The 17,743-nt window shown below is 71.0% G+C and overlaps 3 protein-coding genes across 3 annotated transcripts; 1 reads left to right on the forward strand and 2 right to left on the reverse strand.

Annotated features, from left to right (window-relative positions):
- Nucleotides 1–2,092: 2,092 nt before the first annotated feature.
- Nucleotides 2,093–5,787, reverse strand: SERINC4 (serine incorporator 4). The gene is made up of 11 exons (XM_086757476.1): nt 5,722–5,787; nt 5,481–5,621; nt 4,898–5,076; nt 4,749–4,828; nt 4,561–4,654; nt 4,286–4,497; nt 3,898–3,993; nt 3,699–3,825; nt 3,319–3,391; nt 2,699–3,015; nt 2,093–2,309 (listed from the first exon to the last, which is right to left on the reverse strand). The coding sequence occupies exons 1-11, from the start codon at nt 5,770–5,772 to the stop codon at nt 2,093–2,095; spliced, it is 1,587 nt and encodes a 528-aa protein (XP_086613602.1). The 5' UTR covers nt 5,773–5,787.
- Nucleotides 5,788–7,440: 1,653 nt separating this feature from the next.
- On the forward strand, nt 7,441–8,376 carry HYPK (huntingtin interacting protein K). The gene is made up of 4 exons (XM_086757397.1): nt 7,441–7,663; nt 7,798–7,853; nt 8,021–8,072; nt 8,214–8,376. Exons 1-4 carry the CDS (start codon nt 7,475–7,477, stop codon nt 8,307–8,309), a joined length of 393 nt encoding a protein of 130 aa, XP_086613523.1. The 5' UTR covers nt 7,441–7,474; the 3' UTR covers nt 8,310–8,376.
- A 574-nt stretch (nt 8,377–8,950) lies between these two features.
- MFAP1 (microfibril associated protein 1) lies at nt 8,951–13,087 on the reverse strand. The gene is made up of 9 exons (XM_086757663.1): nt 12,940–13,087; nt 12,647–12,866; nt 11,960–12,089; nt 11,453–11,640; nt 10,823–10,931; nt 10,589–10,749; nt 10,197–10,356; nt 9,532–9,621; nt 8,951–9,379 (listed from the first exon to the last, which is right to left on the reverse strand). The coding sequence occupies exons 1-9, from the start codon at nt 13,016–13,018 to the stop codon at nt 9,197–9,199; spliced, it is 1,320 nt and encodes a 439-aa protein (XP_086613789.1). The 5' UTR covers nt 13,019–13,087; the 3' UTR covers nt 8,951–9,196.
- Nucleotides 13,088–17,743: the final 4,656 nt, after the last annotated feature.

Genomic DNA, 17,743 nt, shown 5'->3' on the forward strand with positions numbered 1-17,743 from the left:
GGAGAGCCGTGCCAGCAGCTCTGCACAGGCTTCCCGGCTGCCAGCCCTCACGACGGGGCCAAGCAGGGCAGCCTTTCCCCGAGGGGCGCCCGGCCCTCCCTGCGGCAGCGAGGCAGGGAGCTGCGCACAGGGCCTGGCACGGTGCCCTCGCCGATGGCTGGGCTCTGCGGGGCGCCCACTGGCAGTGCCAACTGCTGCGGCAGCATGCAGGGCTGGTGCTGGGCCACATGCAGGTGGGCCCCTGCACAGCTGGGGACACCCTGCCATTGCCTCCCCCCAAAACACCCCCTCTTGCGCTGCTGGCCCCGCTCGGAGAGGTTCCCCTGCAGCCGCTCCAGCTCTGCTTGCAGCTGGGAGACGCCATGCTGGGCACCGCGCAGGGTGCGACGCAGCCCACCACTCTCCTGTGCAGGGCGAGACAGAACCCCGCTGGGGCGCAGCCCGGGGTGCAGGGACCCCTGCCCGGCCCCCTCCCAGCCCTACCTGGGCGATGTCCCCGGGCCCCGCGCGGGTCCCTCCATCTCCTGCGCAGGGCGAGGTGTGAGCCGCGGCCCTTCTCCGGGCTCCCGCTGCCGGGGCAGCCCCCGCTGCTCCAGGCGAGGACCCCGCGGTGCCGCCCTCACCTCCCGCGGGACCGTGTCCTGCCAGCGGCGGCGGGCGGGGGGCGCAGGGCCCGCGGGTGCCGGTCCCCGTCCGGTGTCAGCCACCGCCGCCGCACGGGGCCCGCCGGGAGCCCAGGGCCCCGCGGAGCCGCCCCGCTGTGTTTGCTCTGCGGGCGGGGCAGGGGCCCGGGGCCGGCCCGCCGTCCTGCGGCAGCGCCGGGGCAGTGCCCTCCCGGGCGGCCGGGCCGGGCCGGGCCCCCAGTGCCCCGGCTTGCACCAGTGTACGCACCGGTACCCGCACTGGTACCCGCACCCAGCGTCTGCGGCTCCCCCGGCCGCCCCTCGCACCGGCCCTGCTGAGGCACTGGGTGCTGGCAGGTGCCAGGGGCTCCGTCCGTCCGTTCGTCCTGGGACCGTGCTCAGCCACAGAGAGCAGGCGGGGCAGAGGGTGGTCGGGGGTGCTGTGACCACAGGCCCCAGGGAGAAGAGCAGGTGCTGTGGTGGGGTGGGATGGGATGGGGTGGGGTGGGGTGGGATGGGGTGGAACAGGACAGGAGCAGCTGGGGCTGGGGATGGATGTGGTGCCCACTGGACCCCATGGCCTGGCATCATCCCTGGTGTCCTGGGACAAGTTGTTGGCCAAGCGGCTCCGGGCAGTCCCCACTGCCTGGGCAGGCACTCGTCTGGGGCTTGCGTCCCTGCGCTGGCCCCATGGCCAGCCCCAGCCAGTGCCCTGGTGGCTCACAGGCGTCTTTCGGGCTGGTGTGCCCAGCACCGTGCTGTGCCGCAGCCACCCCTGTGTCCCAGGGAGGGGCTGGCTCCTCCAGGGGCTCTACTGGCCATGGGCTGAACACCCTCCTCAAGCCCCGGACCACAGGCCAGCGCTCCCTGCTCTGCCACTGCCCTGCTTGGCCCCCCTCTCCAACAGAGCTGCCCCAACGGCACCCTTGGCCATGGCTGCTGCACGGATGGTGCCGGCACTGGGGTGCAGCAGGCATCTCTGTGCCCAGCCCCACGGCTTCAGCCTGCGTGGAGGTGGATGGCACAGGCTCAGCTCAGAGTTTTATGTAAAAATGTATTCAAGGAGCTATGTACAACGAGCACACCACCAGTGGGTGAGCTGATACGCGGAGGCGGCTGGGGCAGAGCCCCGCTCCCCTGGCAGACCCCCGGCCGGGGGGGGCCGAGCGGGCAGCCGGTGCAAGGCAGGAGCCGCGTCCCTGCCCGGAGGGAGCCCGGCAGCAGCCAGGGCCGAGCGCCCAACACCCAGCTGGCCCCTCGGCTGGCTCCGGCTCAGCACAGGACCCTGGGAGTGCCCACCTCCTGGGTCCCTGGCAGGCTCTCAGATGCTGCCGTCTCCCGGGACAGGGGGTCGGGGGGGCCAGTGGGACCCTGCGGGGCCAGGGCACAGGCACGGCACTGGGCATGGCAGGGACCAGCCCTGGCTGCTGCTGCGCATGGGGACGGGCACAGTCTGACCCAGCAAGGGACTACGTGGAGACACTGATACGGTGCGGGGCGCGTCGTCGCCGCACGATGCGCAGGGCCGGGCTGTTGCGCCGGTGCTGGGGGGAGCTGCGGAGACAGAGGGGGCTCAGCAGCAGCCACAGGTAGAGCAGGACGCAGGCCCAGCATGAGGACGTCTTCACCCAGAAGGTCGACCAGCTGCCGTGCGTGAAGGTGGTCTCCAGCACCGCGTTCTCGTAGCTGGTGGGAGAGGGCAGGCGTTGGGTGCCTGAGGGACGCCAACACATCCCACCTGCCGTGCAGCCTCCCAGCCCTGCAGACCCCAGCCCATCTCTGCAGCGCACGGCCGCTGCCTGCCTTCAGCAGGGGCTGTCGGTCGAAGCAGCGCGGGTCTGCGGGTGCGGGGCCGTGCGCTTCCCCAGCGGGCGCCAGCTCGGTGACGCCAGTGCGGCTTGGAGCAGAGTGCCAGTGAGGAGCGCAGCGCTGCAGCCCAAGCCCATGCGGGGAGCTGGCTGGAGCTGGGGGGGCGATGACACCGGGGGGGGCTGTAGTCCCAGCTGGGTGGCTGCAGAAGCCGCAGGGAAGGGACACGGTAGCAAGGAGGGCTGAGCAGCAGCACGGGGCCCTACCTGAACCAGTTGGTAAGGGTCATCATGACGTAGAGCGAGGCGAGGAAGAAGACGAAGTGGAAGGCTGAGTAGCTGTAGACCACGCGATCTTGCTCATCCTGGACGACGCACTGTCCCGCAGTGGTCTCCTCCGCTTGCTCACACGTCTGCTCGGCACCTGGGAGAGCGCAGGGGCACAGCGGCTCCTGCACCTCCCCCTCGCCAGCACCCCCAGGCTGGGACGCAGGTACCCAAGGGCTCTGCCTGGCACCCGCCCTGCACCCACCTCTCAGCTCCTCCTCCATCTTCTCGGGGCAGCAGAAGCAACAGGAGGGCTTCTGCAGAGAGAGCGCAGTGAGCTGGCGACCGCGGCTGGGGCAGGGCAGCTCGGCCCCACGGCCACCGCTGCTGGGCTGAGCCCCGCCGCAGGATGCGGCCCTGCCCGGCGCTGGGGCTGCCTGGTGCTGCGGCGCCAGCGCAGGCAGGGGTGTGCCGTGGGAAGCCCCCTGTGCCTGGCTGGACAAACGTGCCCCTGGCCTCGGGCTGGGGTGGGGGCTCAGGAGGGCATGGGGCAGGAGGTCTGGGGTGCCTGTGGCGGGAGGACCCGGGGCACCGCTGGTGGGGGCGGCACCCGTACTCACTTTAAACTCGAAGCTGTAGACCTTGACCATCCAGAGGGGCCCGAAGACCTCGGCGAGGTAGGAGGCTTCGTTACTATGCCCAGGAGAGAGGCAGAGATCGTAACATGGGCACCCCAGCCCTGCACCAGGCCCCCAGCCCATCCCGCACGTCCGACACGGCCGCAGGAGACCTGCTGCGCCACGCCAGGGGCACCGCGTCCCCTGCCCATCCACAGGTGCCCAGGCTGCTCTGGCCCTGCCATCCCTCAGGACATCCCCCGGCTCCATGGCCGCGTCACAGGCTGAGGATGGGGTCCCCGCGCGGCACCTGGGGGGCTGGCTGTGCCCGGCAGGGACGGTGCTGCGGGAGCCCTGCCGCCCCGTGCTGCGGGCACACGCACCATGCGAAGAGCACGCAGGCGTACATGATGGCGGCCCCCAGGATGGCGACGGTGGTGTCCTCTGTCTGCAGCTCGTCCTGCCGGACGCCCGGGAAGCAGACGGTGAGGTTCTGTCCCTTGTAGAGCACTGCGGGGACACGGCGGTGAGATGGGTGTGTGGCGCGGCCGGGGGCTGCTGGCAGCAGCGGGGAGCACCCACCTCTCTCCGGGGGACGGCTGGACAGCGCGGAGAAGGTGAGGTACATCACGTAGCAGCTGATGATCGAGGACTGCAGCAGCCCCGACCGCGGCTGCTCTGCAAGGGTTGGGGTCAGAGGCGTCGCCGCATCCCCCGGAACGCCAGGAGCTGGTGGGTGGGCGCCGCCTGCGCCCCGGGCAGCCCCCTCTGGCCGCTCCCCGCCCAAGTCCCTGTGCCAAGGCACCGGATGGGGCCCGCGGGAGCCCTGGGGAGCCGGGTCCTCCCCAAGCGCCCAGGCGCTTGCCCTGAGCTGGGAGCCCACAGCCGACCCTCAGCCCCGGCATGCAGCCGGCCCTGCAGTGCCGCAGCCCACGCTGCTCCGTGCCACGCCGGGCCGGGCGGTACTCACTGAGCCGCACACAGGGCGCGATGGAGATGAAGGACATGATGCCGCAGAGGCTGCCGTTGACGGCGAGCAGCGCCTTGTTGAGGTGGCAGGCGGCCGGGTGGGTGTAGTACTTGTAGAGGAAGGAGAAGGCGGCGGAGGCGAGGGTGTAGAAGGCGGCCGTGGCCAGCAGCACGGCCAGGTACCAGCGCTTGTCCTGCGCGGCGCCCGTCAGCCTGCCGGGAGAGCGGGTGAGAGCCGGCAGCACGCGGGCGCCCGCCTGGCACGCCGGCACTCACCAGTTCTTGTTCCAGGTGTGGGCGAAGGCGGTGATCAGCACCAGCTGGATGAGGATGAAGGCGAAGCCCCCGCAGACACCCGTGTAGTGCCAGGCTGGGGGGACAGGGCAGCATGGGGCCGGCACGGGGGCATGTGGGGGCCGTGGGCCGGGCCCGGGGGTCCGGCTGGGGTGGAGTGGGGGACGCACCTTGGATGAAGCCGTCCTCGGGGATGAAGAAGCTGGCAGCACAGAGCCCCACCAGCACGAGCAGCTTCAGGAGCCAGAACCTGTGGGGCAGCGAGCGTCTGGGAGACCGGGCCCCGGGCAGCCCCCAGCCCCGCGGCCCAGCCCCGTACCCGTTGTGGAGCTGAGCGCGACGGTCGGCGCTGGAGCGCACGTTGAGGAGCAGGGCAGCCTGCAGCAGGTGGAAGCAGGCGGTGCCGAAGCAGACCCGGTAAACGGCTGAGGAGCCCACCAGCCGCTCGCAGTCCGCGCCCCCAGGCAGGTGTTTGCACAGCACAGCCGAGAAGGGCACCTGCAGGCACGGCGAGCGACGGGACGGGGCTGCTGGTGTGCCCAGCACCCCTCGCGCCCCCGGCATCCAGCACCCCCGGACTCCTGACGCCCCCAGCATTCCCAATATCTTCTCCATCCCCAGTACCCCCGGCACCCCCGGCACCCTGGGCAAGTCCTGCATCTTCGGCACCCCTGGCACCCCGTCCCCCTTGGCACCTCCAGCGCCCTTGGCACTGCCAGCAGCCCTGTTGCTCCCAGTATCCCCAGCATCCCAGTACTCCTGGCTCCCCTGGCAATTCTGGCACTGTCAGTGCTCCTAGGACCCTCCAAGTGTCCTTGGGATGCCTGGCACCCCAGTATCCCCAGCACCCCCAGTGCCCGTGGGACCCCCAGCACCCCGGGTGTCCCGGCTCCCGCTGTCACCTTCTCCCTGACGGCCTGGGCCACGGTACGGGACAGCATGAGGCAGCACACAGCGGAGGCCAGGACATGCAGGAGCGTGTAGAGGATGCGGGTGCCGGTGGACATGCGGAGCCCGCAGCAAGTGCCGCAGCCGCAGCACAGCTGTGGGGAGCACGGTCAGCAGGGACCCCACTGGGCCAGGGCTGCCCCCTAGCCTGGCCTGGCACCCCCGCCCCAGCCCCGGCAGTCCCCCCAGTCCCACCTGGCAGAGCAGCGAGTGCAGGAGGCGGCCGTGCGCCCGTGTGCCCGCCATGGCCCGGCTCAGCTCGGCCCCTGCTGCCCTGGTGGGATTAAGGGGATTGTCGGCTCGGCCCGCCCCACCATCTGCTCGCTGCCACCTCCCGGAAGCCATTGTAGGGGCCACCAGTGACCCCTGGCCATGGGGACCCCTGCCTGGAACTCTGGCCCCTCACTGGGTGGGAAGAGGCCGTGACAGCCAGCTTGGGCACGGATTGGCATGGAGGGGCACGTGGGGTCCGCGGGCTGGCAGCACCTGCGTGGCGATGGCGGGTCCCAGAGCGGAGCCGCGGTACTGTGCGGTGTGGCGGGGGGACACGAGCGTCCCAAAGGACTGGAGAGATGCAAAGGCACCCGCGGGCACACAGGCACCCAAGGGGCCCAGGGGCCGAGCGGGCAGGACGGCAACAAGCACCTCCGGCCAGGGAGCGGGATCCTCCGGCGCGGGCAGGAGCTGGGGGCAAGCCAGAGGGATGCGGGGGGGCCCGGTGCTGCCCCACAGGCCCTGGGCTGGGTCTGCCGTCCCCCTCCCCCAGCGCCCCTGCGGCTCCTCTGCCTTTGTGCCAGAACAGCCCCGACGAGGGGCCGTTGTTTGGGCTGCGGGGCTGGCCCGGCGTCCAGGCTCTCCCGTCTTCCCACTCTTCCCCCGCGGCGAGGAGGCCAGGGCGGGCAGGAGGCCGGGAGGGGGCAACGCCGGGAGAGCTGACCCCGGCGGTGGGACGGCGCAGGAGCCCGCAGGGTCCTGGCAGCGCGGCTGGAGGCTGCGGGTGAGGAAGGGTGCTGGGCCCAGCGCGGCGGAGGCTGCGGGTGAGGATGAGGAAGGGTGCTGGGCCCAGCGCGGCGGAGGCTGCGGGTGAGGATGAGGAAGGCTGCTGGCCCCAGCGCGGTCGAGGCTGTGGGTGAGGATGAGGAAGGCTGCTGGGCCCAGCGCGGCGGACGCTGCGGGTGTTGCTGCTTGTGCTGCTGCTCGAAGCCGGCTGGGCCCCGGCTGGCGGCGGGCGCAGCCACAGCGCTGGGGTTGTTCCATTTTCCCTTTTTCCTTCCCGGTCACAGCGCCTTTACCTCCACCCGTGAGGTTCTGCGGTTTTTATTTGGCTTTTGCGCTTCCCATTCTCGCCCCGTCCGGCCGCGGGGGGGAACGCGTGGCGGCGCGGGGGCTGCCGGCCGGGGTCAGCCCGCCCCGGGACACGGCCCCGGCCCCGCCGCCAGCCGGCGCCCGGGGAATCCGGCTCGGCCACCGCTGCGGCGGCGCGGGGCCGCTCCCGTCCTTCCGTTGCGTGATCGCGGCGGGAGCCAAATCGGGATCCCTAACCCTCTTACCCGGCTTAGCGCCTGCTCGGCCCGGGGGCGGCCCGGGGGCGGCCCGGGGGCGGCGGGCAGGGCTGCGCCCTCCCCGCCCGGGCACCGCGGCGGGCCCGCGCCTCGGCCCGGAGCGCCCGGAGCCGGCGGCGGCGGCCCAGAGGCCCCGCCCCCGCCGCTCGGCCCGCCGCGCTCCGCAGCGCCCGCCGGCGGCGGGAGGGGCGTGGCCGCGGCGGGAGGGGCGGGGCCGGCGGCGAGAGGGGCGGGGCCGGCGGCGGGCGGGGCGGGAGGGGAGGGGGCCGGCGGCGGGAGGGGCGGGGTCAGGTCCGCCCCGCCCCCCGCCGCTTCTCTGTCCCGCGGCGCGGCCGCTCGCTGGTTCCGGCGGCGGCACGTGACCGGAAGCGCGGCGCGCAGGCGGGATGGCGGCGGAGGGGGACGTGGAGCTGGAGCTGGAGACGGAGCCCAACGGGTCCGGCGGCGGCGGCGGCGATGGCGCGGGCGGGCGCGCGGCCGAGAAGCCGCGGAAGCACGACAGCGGCGCAGCGGACCTGGAGCGCGTGACGGACTACGCGGAGGAGAAGGAGATCCAGAGCTCCAACCTGGAGACGGTGCGGCGGGCGGGGGCCGCGGGGCCGGACCGGGACGGGCCAGGGGCCGGGGGGCCGGGGGCCGGGCCCTCAGCACCGCGCCTGCGCGGCCGCCGCGGTGCCCATCCCGCCGGTGACCGCGCTCGTCCTGCCAGGCCATGTCGGTGATCGGAGACCGGAGGTCCCGGGAGCAGAAGGCGAAGCAGGAGAGGTAACGGCCCGCCGCGCCCCCTGGAACGCGGCCCCGGCAGCCCAGCCCGGCCCCGGGGCGGGCGGCCTCCTCCCCGAGCGCAGCCCGCGCTGCGCGGGGGTCGCTCCCGCCGCGCTGGGCCGCCGGAGCCTGCCGGTCACCGGAGGCTTGCCGGTCCCCCGCCGCAGGGAGAAGGAGCTGGCGAAGGTGACCATCAAGAGGGAGGACCTGGAGCTGATTGTGAGTGGGGGGCGCGGGCGGGCCGGGGCGCGTCCTGAGCTCGGCTGCCGCTGGCGGCTGCTCCGCAAAGGCGGGGCCGGTGCGGGGATGGGCCGCCGCCGCCGCCCGGCCCGTGACGGGGCCGCGGCTGTTTCCCTGCAGATGACCGAGATGGAGATCTCGCGGGCGGCCGCGGAGCGCAGCTTGCGGGAGCACATGGGGAACGTGGTGGAGGCACTCGTCGCCCTCACCGACTGAGCGCCAGGCAAGCGCTGCCGCGCAGGGCTGGCTGCGCGCCTGCCTCCCAATAAAGGCACTGGTGGGAGCGGGCTGTCTGCGTGGTCCGTGCAGCGTCGGGCGCCGGCCCGGCCCGTCTCAGCTGGCAGCGCCCCGGCATCCCCGCGAGCGGAGCGGGACGAGGTGACCCGCTGAGCGCGGAGCTGCGCCGCTCCTCTCGCTTTAACCTCGGCCCCCCGCGCTGCGGCCTCCAGCCCAAGGGGGCGGTGCCCCCCCCCCCCCCCCGCCTCGCACCCTGCCCAGCCCGGTGCCCCCCGGGCTGCACCAGCCCGTCTTGGTGTGCAGGAGGGCGTGGAACAGGACAGCCGCGCTGCAGACAACACAGCCAGAGCGTGTAAGAAAATGACGGCTTTAATCAAACCGACCCCTCCCAGGTAGAAAAGGTAAGCCCTGCAGAAACAGGGCAAAGAAACGGGGTCACTGCTGTTCCACACCAAAAAAAAAAGGGCCTGAACGGACAAGGGGGAAGTACAAGCGACGGGGAGATGCCGTGGACCAGACGGATTTAGAAGTCCGTTAATTCCTCCTAAAGTGGGTGTGCTGGAGCGGGGGTGTTGCCGCACTCCCGCCCAGCCCTGCCGGGCGCTGCGAGCCCTGCTGGGGTGGCTGCGGGTGGGACAGCGGTGTGGCTGCAGGCCTGGCAGCGCAGACGGGCCGTCGCCCTCCGCGGCAGCCAGGCTGGCAGCCCGACGGGTCCGCGCAGTGCGGGGAGCGGGACAGCGTGCTGACAGGGCAGGCGTGGGGGCAGAGGAAGGGTGTGTCACCACCTGAGTCCTGGCAGAGCCTGTGTCCCCCTGTCCCGGCAGAGCAGGGCCCCTCAGCCGCGCCACGCCCTCCTGCCCGCTCCCTTAGGTGGTTTTTCGCTTCTTGGCTGAGGGTCTCTCGAAGACGTCCCGCACACCCGCTGCCTTCTGCTTAAAGAACTTGGTGTTCTGCGCGCTCTCCTGGCCCCAGGCAGAGTCGAAGGAGGTGGTGTCCTGGTCCACCAAGTGCGTGTACTTCGTCCGCCCCGAGCGCCCGAAGTTCTTGACCTGGGGAGCAGAACAGCGCGTGAGCAGCCGCTCGGGGAGGACACGGGCACTCGCTGCTCCCCCCCGCCCAGCGTGCGAGCTCCTGCCCCCAGCGAGGAGGCGCGGCCCCGCAGCCGGCAGGCAGGCCGGGCACCCTCTGGCCAGCCCCTCACCTGCATGACTTTGGGCAGGATGGTCTTGTTGAAGTGGTCTTCGAGGGTCGGGGCACTGAAGTCCCTCTTGTACACCTCCTCGTCTTCATCCTGTGGGAGAAGGACACGCCCGCTCAGCCCGCCAGTCGCCGGCAGCGGAGAGCCACCAGAAGCCCGTATCGCTGCTCTGCTGGGGGCTGCCACGGTGCCTGCAGCCCTGCTAACCACTGCCAAAGGCGGGGGGCGGGAGCACGGTCCCCCAGGCCTCCCGACAGCCACCCTCACGTCCCTCGGGCCAGTTCTCCAGGCCGCAGGCCACGCAGAGCTGGGTCGGTTCTGTCAGGGCCCGTCAGCCCATGCAGCGGCACGGGGGCAGCTCTGCTGCTCCGGCTCCGTCCCAACGCAGACGCTCAGCTCAGCGCACTCCGGTGAGGCAGCAAGGGCCGGCTCCGGGCGGAGCTGCACTTGTCCCCTCGGGCTCCGGAGGGCAGCGCCTGGCAGGCTGCCGCGGCATCACCGCTCACCCTCTGCCACAGAGCTGGCTGAGCTCAGACCCCTTCGGTCCCTTCAGCCCTGTGCTGCCTCTGAGGGCCGGCTCTTGTCCCGGGGCACTGCCCGGGGGTCCCACAGGGAGAAGACGTCCCCGCGGTCTTGTGCAGGGGCCCGGGCCCCACAGCACCGCTCACCATGAAGAAGGCGCCACGGTGGTAGTACTTCTGCAGGAACTTGTATTTGCCCTTCACCGCCTTGTTGGTGATGACCTTGCCATTGGCCCGAAGCTCGGCGCGGCGCTCCTCCTCCGTCAGGTTCCGCATGCGCTCGATCTCCGCCTTCTCCTTCTCCATGCTGGGCAGGAGAGAAAGCTGTGAGACCACGTGTCCCCCCGGGACCCTCCCCAGCGAGCGGCTGTCACCAGCTGCCGTCCCGTGCGTTTACGGACTGCGGGGGAGCACAGGCACCCCGGGGGCAGGCAGGTGAGGCTTTGGGTGCTTGGTCTGGCCAAGACCGCGCTGCCACGGGGAAGCCTGAGGAAGAGATGCCTCAACCGCCCGTGGGCACGAACAAGGCTGATGCTTACGCTTCTCGTTCTTCGCGGTCCCGCTTGATACGCTTCAGCTCACGCACTTTCCAGGCCTCGTACTCCTCCTCGTCGTTCTCGTCATCTGTATCAAGTGCATCCAGCGCTGCCAGCGAGCGCTTGTTCTCCTCCAGCTCTTTCTTCGCTTCCTCTTCTACGATCTGCAGCAAGGACCAGGTAAGCTTGCTGCGGCGACCGCCCCCTCCGCGCGACCCCCAGCCCGCCCCTCGGCACCTTGAGCGTGTATTTGCGCCTCTCCTCTGCCAGCCTCTTTGCCTCCTGCTCCAGCTCCTTCTGCTTCAGGGCTTCCGCTTCTCGCTCCTGAACGGTGATCCGGTCCTTCCTGCAGGCAGGGCCACAGCAGCCTTCAGCCCTTCCCTGAGCCAGCGCAGCCGCTCGGCTCCTCACAGACCTCCCCCCGCCGGCACCGCAGCCGCGTCCAGCCTTTGCCCTCTCCAAGGGGGGGCCAAGTCTCCCCTTTCCAGCGTCGCCCACGCCGGGGCTACCGCGCCGCTCCCCTACAGCCGCAGGCGCGCACACGAGCGACGGGAGACCAAGCCACCAGCTGTGGGGCACGGCCCGCCGACGGCTTCCCCTTGCCACCACACGGCACTTGCACGAGGGCTGCGGTCAGACCCTGCTGCAGCTTGGACCCGCAGCCCGATCCTGCAGCGCCTGAGGCAGCGGAGGAGGGGCTGTCGGTGCAGGGATCGCCCCTCGCTCCGCAGCTGCGACCGTCGCTTGCTGCCGGGGAGCCAAGCCATGCCCCGCAGCGAGCAAGAGGAGACCACGGCGGCGGTGTCTGCCCGGCCCCCAGCCCCCGCGTCCTCACCCAGGGCTGACCCATGCGGCCGCGTCACCCACTTGCGGATGAAGACAGGTTTGAGACGTGGCTCCATTTCATCCTCGCTGTCCGTGTACTCCTCGTACTCAGACTCCGACTCGGACTCTTCTCCGGATCGACCCTCATCTTCCAACTCCATCACTTCCAGCTCCTCGGTTTTCCTCTCCTGTGCTCGCTGACGCATCATCCCGCGCCGACGCTCGATCTCCTAACGGAGGCAAACGCACAGGAGTCAGACAACCAGCGCCGCTGCCGCTTCCCTCTCGCTCTTCCGCACAAAGCGTGCGATGTCTGGAGCGCTGCCTGTGAGACGATACGCCCATCCCTCCGCACGCGGAGCGGCCTCTCCCAGCGTCCCATCGCACGCACGGGGATGGTAACCCAGGAGTTAAGTGACGGCCAGCTGTGACGCTTGCCCAGCTGCACAGACAGCCCGCACGTCCGTGCAAAAGGCAGCTTCAGCCTCTGCCTGCGGCTGCAAATTCAGGGGCTTCCACAGGCCCGTCTTTTTGGCTCTGCGCGCGCACCTCATCGTCGATCTCTTCCTCTTCCTCTTCGCTGGTGTCCTCCCGCTCCAGGCGCCAGGCTTCCCCCTCCACCTCTGAATCGCTTTCTCCAACCACTTCAGGCTCCACGATTTTACGGTGCCTTGCCAACCTGCAACAGACCCCAACTAAATGGCAGAACGCAAAGAGCCTGCAAGAAGCTGGCGGTTCGTGAGTCGTTCCTAACGAGACTGGTGAATGCTGGAACTGCTGGGCGCAGGCGGATCCCAGGCCAGAGCAGGGAGGGAGCTCCCGGCGGGAAGCCTTGCTGTTACTGGAACCCAAAGCGGCAGTAGCTCCACGGGACGAGGCAAACGGCACTCGGTTAGTCCCTGGCTGGAGCATTCCTGCCATCCCTTCCCACGTTCGTTTTTATTTCGCAGCCTGCTTTCGCCCACCGCACTGCACCCGGACGCGGGGCTGTGCCCTGGGAAACGGTGGCTCCGGGGTGGAAGGGCTGCGCGCGGCAGGGCCGGAGCCCGAGGCCGGGGGCGGCGCGGACGTCAGCCCAGGGAGGGGCTCTCCTGCGCTGCCTGGAGAACGCTCCCAGCCCCTGCCCGGCGTTCCCGCAACTTCTCACTGCGGTGCGGCAGAGCAGGGTCCGCGCTGCCCGGCCCCCGCGAGGCCAAACCCGGGGGGGCGCAGCTCCCCGCTGGCCCCGGCGCTCACCGCTCCTCCACGTCTTCGGCGATGCGGTTCTGGAGGCGCCGCAGCCGGGGGTCGTTGGCGAGCTCCTCCTCCTGCTCCTCGGGCTCCACCTCCTGCTCCTTGGCCTTCTTGATGAACTGGAACTCCTCGTCCTCCTCCTCCGAGGACTCCATGGGCGCGTAGTCGGGCCGCTTCCCCGACACGTACCGCTTTACCTTCACCTTCTCCATGGAGAGCTCGCCTGCGGGCGGGCGGCCGGGCCGTCACCAGGGGCCGGGGCCCGGGCCCGCGCCCCGCCGCCCCCCCCGACTCACCCTTCTCGTTGCGGACGGGCACGGCGCCCGCCGTGGACTGGATCGGCGGCTGCTTCATGAGGGCGCTGGGGACCGACATGGCGGCGGGCCGGGGCCGGGCAGCACCGCTGACAACGGCCGCTCGCGCCGCTCACCCGGAACGGGATCGGCGCCCCGACTTCCGCCGGGGGCGGGGCCGCGGCCAGCAACCGGAAGTGGCAACCGGAAGTGGCGCCCGGCCCGCGGTTTACTTCCGGGGCGCCGCGCAGCCCCCGCGTCATGGGCGGGGCCGGGGCCCGGTGCGGGCCGGACGTGGCGGCCTCGGCCGGGCCCGGGGGGGCGGCGGGGAGCTCGGCGTGTGCCGGGCCCCGCGTTGGGGCGGGCGGGTGCCCCGGGCGCTCGGGGGCGGCCGGTCGCTGCGGGCTCCCGGCCGGGGGCGGTGCCGTGTTTCCGCCGTTCCCGAGGCGTTCAGGCGCGGCGCCCACGGAGCCGCGGCCGGAGGGAGCGGCCGTCGCCCGCCAGCCCCGCGCGGGGTCCCCTGCGGCGGCGCCGGGACGGGGCTCCCGCCGGCCGGAGGCGCCGGGCTCCAGCCGCGGCCTCCCCCGCGGGGCGCGGCTCGGGAAGTGTTTTGTGCGGGGCTGGGGGGAACAGGCGAGCCGGGGCTGAGCCAGCCGCTGCCGGTACTGCCACGGGGCGCCGAGGGCTCGGCCTCGCCCCGAGCTCCCGCGGGGCCTGGCTGGGCTGCGGGACACATCCTGTGCCGGGCGGGGCTGCCAAATTCCTCCCTGGCCCAGCGTGGGAGAACCGCTGCTCCCTCCACGCACGGCGGGGCCCCGTGGCAGGGCCGCTGCGGGTCTGCGCTGTGCCCGCTGCTGCTCGGGGCAGAGCCAGCGCTGGGCGGTCACGGCTGCTGCCTCCGCCAGCCGCAGCTGAGCCGCGGCGCTCCCGCTCTGCCCGCCGACAGCCAGCCCCACCAGGCCCCAGCACCGCTGCTCAGACCCCGGCTCCCGGGCAGCGACGACGAGCGACCCCCGCGCAGCCGCGCATCCCACCGCAGCCCTCGGAACCGGCGCTGGGGGAGAGGGCTGCTCCTGGCACAGCAGGACGCTGCGGCCGCGCTGTGGCACGGGGCTGGGGCAGCCCCTGGGCTCCCCCACCGCGCTGGCGAGGTGATGGCAGTGGCGTGGGTGTCGGGAAGGGCCGGGGCCGAGGCTGCTTTGTGGCAGGCATGAGGGGTTTTCCATAAGCGACCAGGCGCCGCCCGCGTCAGCACACGTCACAGCCTGCAAGGGGTGCGAGGTTTTGCAGTCGGGGCAGAGCCGGCAGCGATTGGTGTGCGCGATTTGCCCCTGCTCTGGCATCCAGCCACGGGTGATAAGGCTTCTCTTGAAGTTGGGCAAAACTGCGTCACAAGCCACCGCAGCCACGTCTGCCGTCCTGTGCCGCCTTCTCGAAAGAAAGGAAGAGGTTTTGTCTTCCGGGAAGTCAGCCTGCAGCAGGGGGATTTGGGAAGCAGAGGGGCCGGGGCCGTCCCCGTGGGAGGATCTCATTCAGAGTAGAGAGCCCCTCCGCTCTGCTCTGGGACCCACCCTGCGGTACCGTGTCCAGCCCTGGAGCAGAGCAGGCTCCGGGGAGAGCTCAGAGCGGCTCCCAGTGCCCAAAGGGGGCTGCAGGGAAGGGGGAGAGACCCTTCAGCAGGGCCTGCTGTGACAGGACGAGGGTGGTGGTTTTGAGACAGAAGGAGGGGGATTCAGAGGAGATACTAGGAAAACGTTTTTTACAGTGAGGGTGGTGGAGCACTGGAACCAGTGGGGCCCAGCCCCTCGCAGCGCTGGCTGCCCCCGGCCGCCCCGGGCTGGGCTCTTGCTGTGGCACTGGGGGAGGCTCTCCCTGCCGCGCCCCCCAGAACTGTCCGGGACAGCCCCATTTCTGCCCCCGAGCCCCAGCACAGCTGTGGGCTCTGCCCCACGCCTGCGCCAGCGTGTCCGTGCAGCGGCGGGGGCAGCCCCAGGGTGCCCAGCGCGTCCCTTGGCGCCCTGTAGCCTGTGGTTTGCCCTAGCAGCGGGGGCACTGGTGGCTCTGGGCCTGGTGGCCCCCCCCGGCCCCCCCCAGCAGTAAGCAAGAGCTCGCTCGCCTGATCCCGGCCTTTGCGCGCAGATGGCAGCTGGGGCTCCCGCTCGGCGCTTGGTCTCTGGTGAGATGCTCACCTGGAGGGCTGTCACAGCGTGCTCCCTGCCCGTGAGCCCTGCGCGGGCTTCGGCACAGCACGCGTCGAAACAGTCGGACGTGCCAGTTAAAGGAACGCTTGGGAGTTGCACACAAAGCACGTAATGTCCTGTTCAGGTGAAGCAAAGCTAAAGACCTTGGCAAACAGGGAAAAGCCTTCACAGCCTGGCTCAGATGTGCGACCACGTGTGCCGGAGGCCGAGGCGAGAAGCGGCCGTCGGCCTGTGACCTGTCCCCTCGGAGGCACGGCCGAGCTGGAGAAACCCAGTGCCGGCACTGCCCGAGCCGGTGTGGCTGGGGCCGCGTGGCACAAGGGGCGTGGGGGTGTTGTGGCTGCGCCTGCCCTTGCCCCATCCCTGGGGACGTGGCGGGCGGGCTGCGGAGAGCCGGGGCGGTGAAGGGCAGCCCCAGCCCCCGGTCCCCACGCAGCGGCTGCTGACGCGTCAGCGCTGCCGCGGCAGGGATGGCGGGCACTTCGCGGGGCTGAGCCCCCGTTCCCGGGGCGCTGCAAGGCTGGCAGCTGCTGGCAGGAGCGAGCCCAGCGCCCGGCACAGTCTGCTCTCAGTGGAAACCTGCGCCTGCCGGGCGCCGGGTTCGGTTTGTGCTCCGTATCTGCAAGCAACCCCCTCCCCAACCACTGAAGCCCGCGGGCAAACGGGGCTCTTGGCCCGGGTGGGCGCTGGGTCCTGGTGTCTCCTGCACGCCTGTGCTTGCGTTCCTGTGTCTGTCACTTGAGCAGAGACCCCCGAGTGCCGTGGGCACCTCACGGCGCTGGAGAAGGATGTCCCTGCAGCTGCGCAGCGGTGGGGGACAGGCGATGGCGCGGTGCGATGCGTCGCAGCCCGGGCAGGGGCAGCGCTGTGGGTCGATACCTTGGCAGTGTTCCGGCTGCCAATGACAAGGTCGGAGGCAGATAAAGTTACGGAGCCGCTCCGAGCCGCCGCTGTTTGTGTCTGCAGCTGCACTGCAGGGGAGGTCAGGGTGCTCGGGCTGGGCCCTGCGGCCCCTGCCTGTGACCGCGGCGGTGTTGTGTCTGCGAGCCTGGCTACAAACAGAGCCTCTGGGGCCGGCGGAGCGCAGCTCCCGGCTGGGCCGCGGCTGTCCCGGCTCCGGAGGCACCGGTTTCCCGGCAGCCAGCCGGTAGCGTCCAGCGGGGAGGGGAGGAGAGATTCCAGAGAAATTCCAGGGAAAGGGGACTGTGGCCTGAGCTTGGGGAGAGGCGCAGGTGGTGAGGCTGGGGAAGCGCATCTGCAGCACAGCAGAGACTGCGGGCTCGCCCCGCGCCAGCATGGGGGGCAGAGTGGGTTGCTGTGCTCCAGGCAAACATTTCGATATCGATTTGGTCCCCTGGATGCCCTTGGCCTGCAGTGGCTGCCTGTTATTTGGTTTCTCCATGGTTTGGGGGGGCTCTCCGCCCTTCCTCTGCCGGTTCCCCACTCTCCGGTCTGCTCTCGCCCCCCACGTGGTGGCTGCTGGGGCACGGCGCTGCTGCGGTCCTGCCGTGTGGCCAAGCTCCCCCTGGGCTGGGGGTGCCTGTGAGCGGGGGTGTAGCCCCATCCCCGCTCTGCCTCCCAAAAAGATTGGGCAGATGGGCAGTTGCAACACTGTTGGAGCTTGTGCAATCTCCGCAACCTGAAAGCCAAAAATTGACCTGATTTTTTCCATGAAAGGAGGTTTCTGGTGATTGTTGTGTGCTGCCAGGCCACACCACATAGTGCGTGTGGTGCGGAGGAGCACGGGGGGGTCTCCCCTCGGCCCCAGTAAGCAGTTTGGCCCCTGTGCCTATGGTGTGGGCTGCAGGGATGCCACGGGACGTGGTCTGGCAGGGCAGACCTCGCTGCCGGCGTGCCGGGAGTCGTTGCACAGAACGGCCTGCTCCGGGCCATCCCCTGGGGCGCGTTGATGCCTCTGAGCGATGGCCCCCAAGTCAGTGAGGTGTCCAGGAGGAGGGTTCGTGGTCCTGGCAGACGCGGTCGCGGTAGCTGCTTCACCCCCTCGCTGCCGGAGGAGAGGGGTGCCGGGGGAACAGCAAGCGTTCAGATCCAGCCTGGTGGCCCTGCTCCGCTCCGCTCCGGCTGCGGCCGGCCCCGGCCCTGGGGGGCTGCCGGGAAAGCACAGCCCCCTCACATCCCTGGCCTTGTCCCACAGCCAGGTGCTCCCCGGTCACAGGCGTTGCTTTTGGCAGGGGTGCGGGGTCAGCATGGGGATCCAAAGGCAATCGTTTATGTAAGAGAGAGGTGCTTCCTGCTGCCTGCCCTGCGGCACCCAGATAAGCGCCGTGGTGACAAGGGCCCTTTGTCAGCTCCTCTCCCGGCGTGACGCGGCGCAGGGGCCAGGTGCAACGCTGTCACCCGCCCGGGCAGGGCCGCCTGCGCCTAAACGGGCAGCTGAAGATAAGGCGGGGGCAGAGGGACACAGCACTCCTGTCCCCCACATATATCTGCGCAGGGCACTCCCGGCCCGCTGCGCACCCGGGGGCCGCGGGGCCAGCCTGGGCTCGCCAGCCGCCAAGGACGACTCCTGACGAGGCTGCAGTAGCGTGGGGGTGCGTGCCACACGTCCACGGGGTGCCGGGGCCCCCTCAGGCTGCCCGGCGGGA

The sequence above is a fragment of the Chlamydotis macqueenii genome, chromosome 12 (genome assembly GCF_036417535.1).
Source record: "Chlamydotis macqueenii isolate bChlMac1 chromosome 12, bChlMac1.mat, whole genome shotgun sequence".
Lineage (NCBI taxonomy): Eukaryota > Metazoa > Chordata > Aves > Otidiformes > Otididae > Chlamydotis > Chlamydotis macqueenii.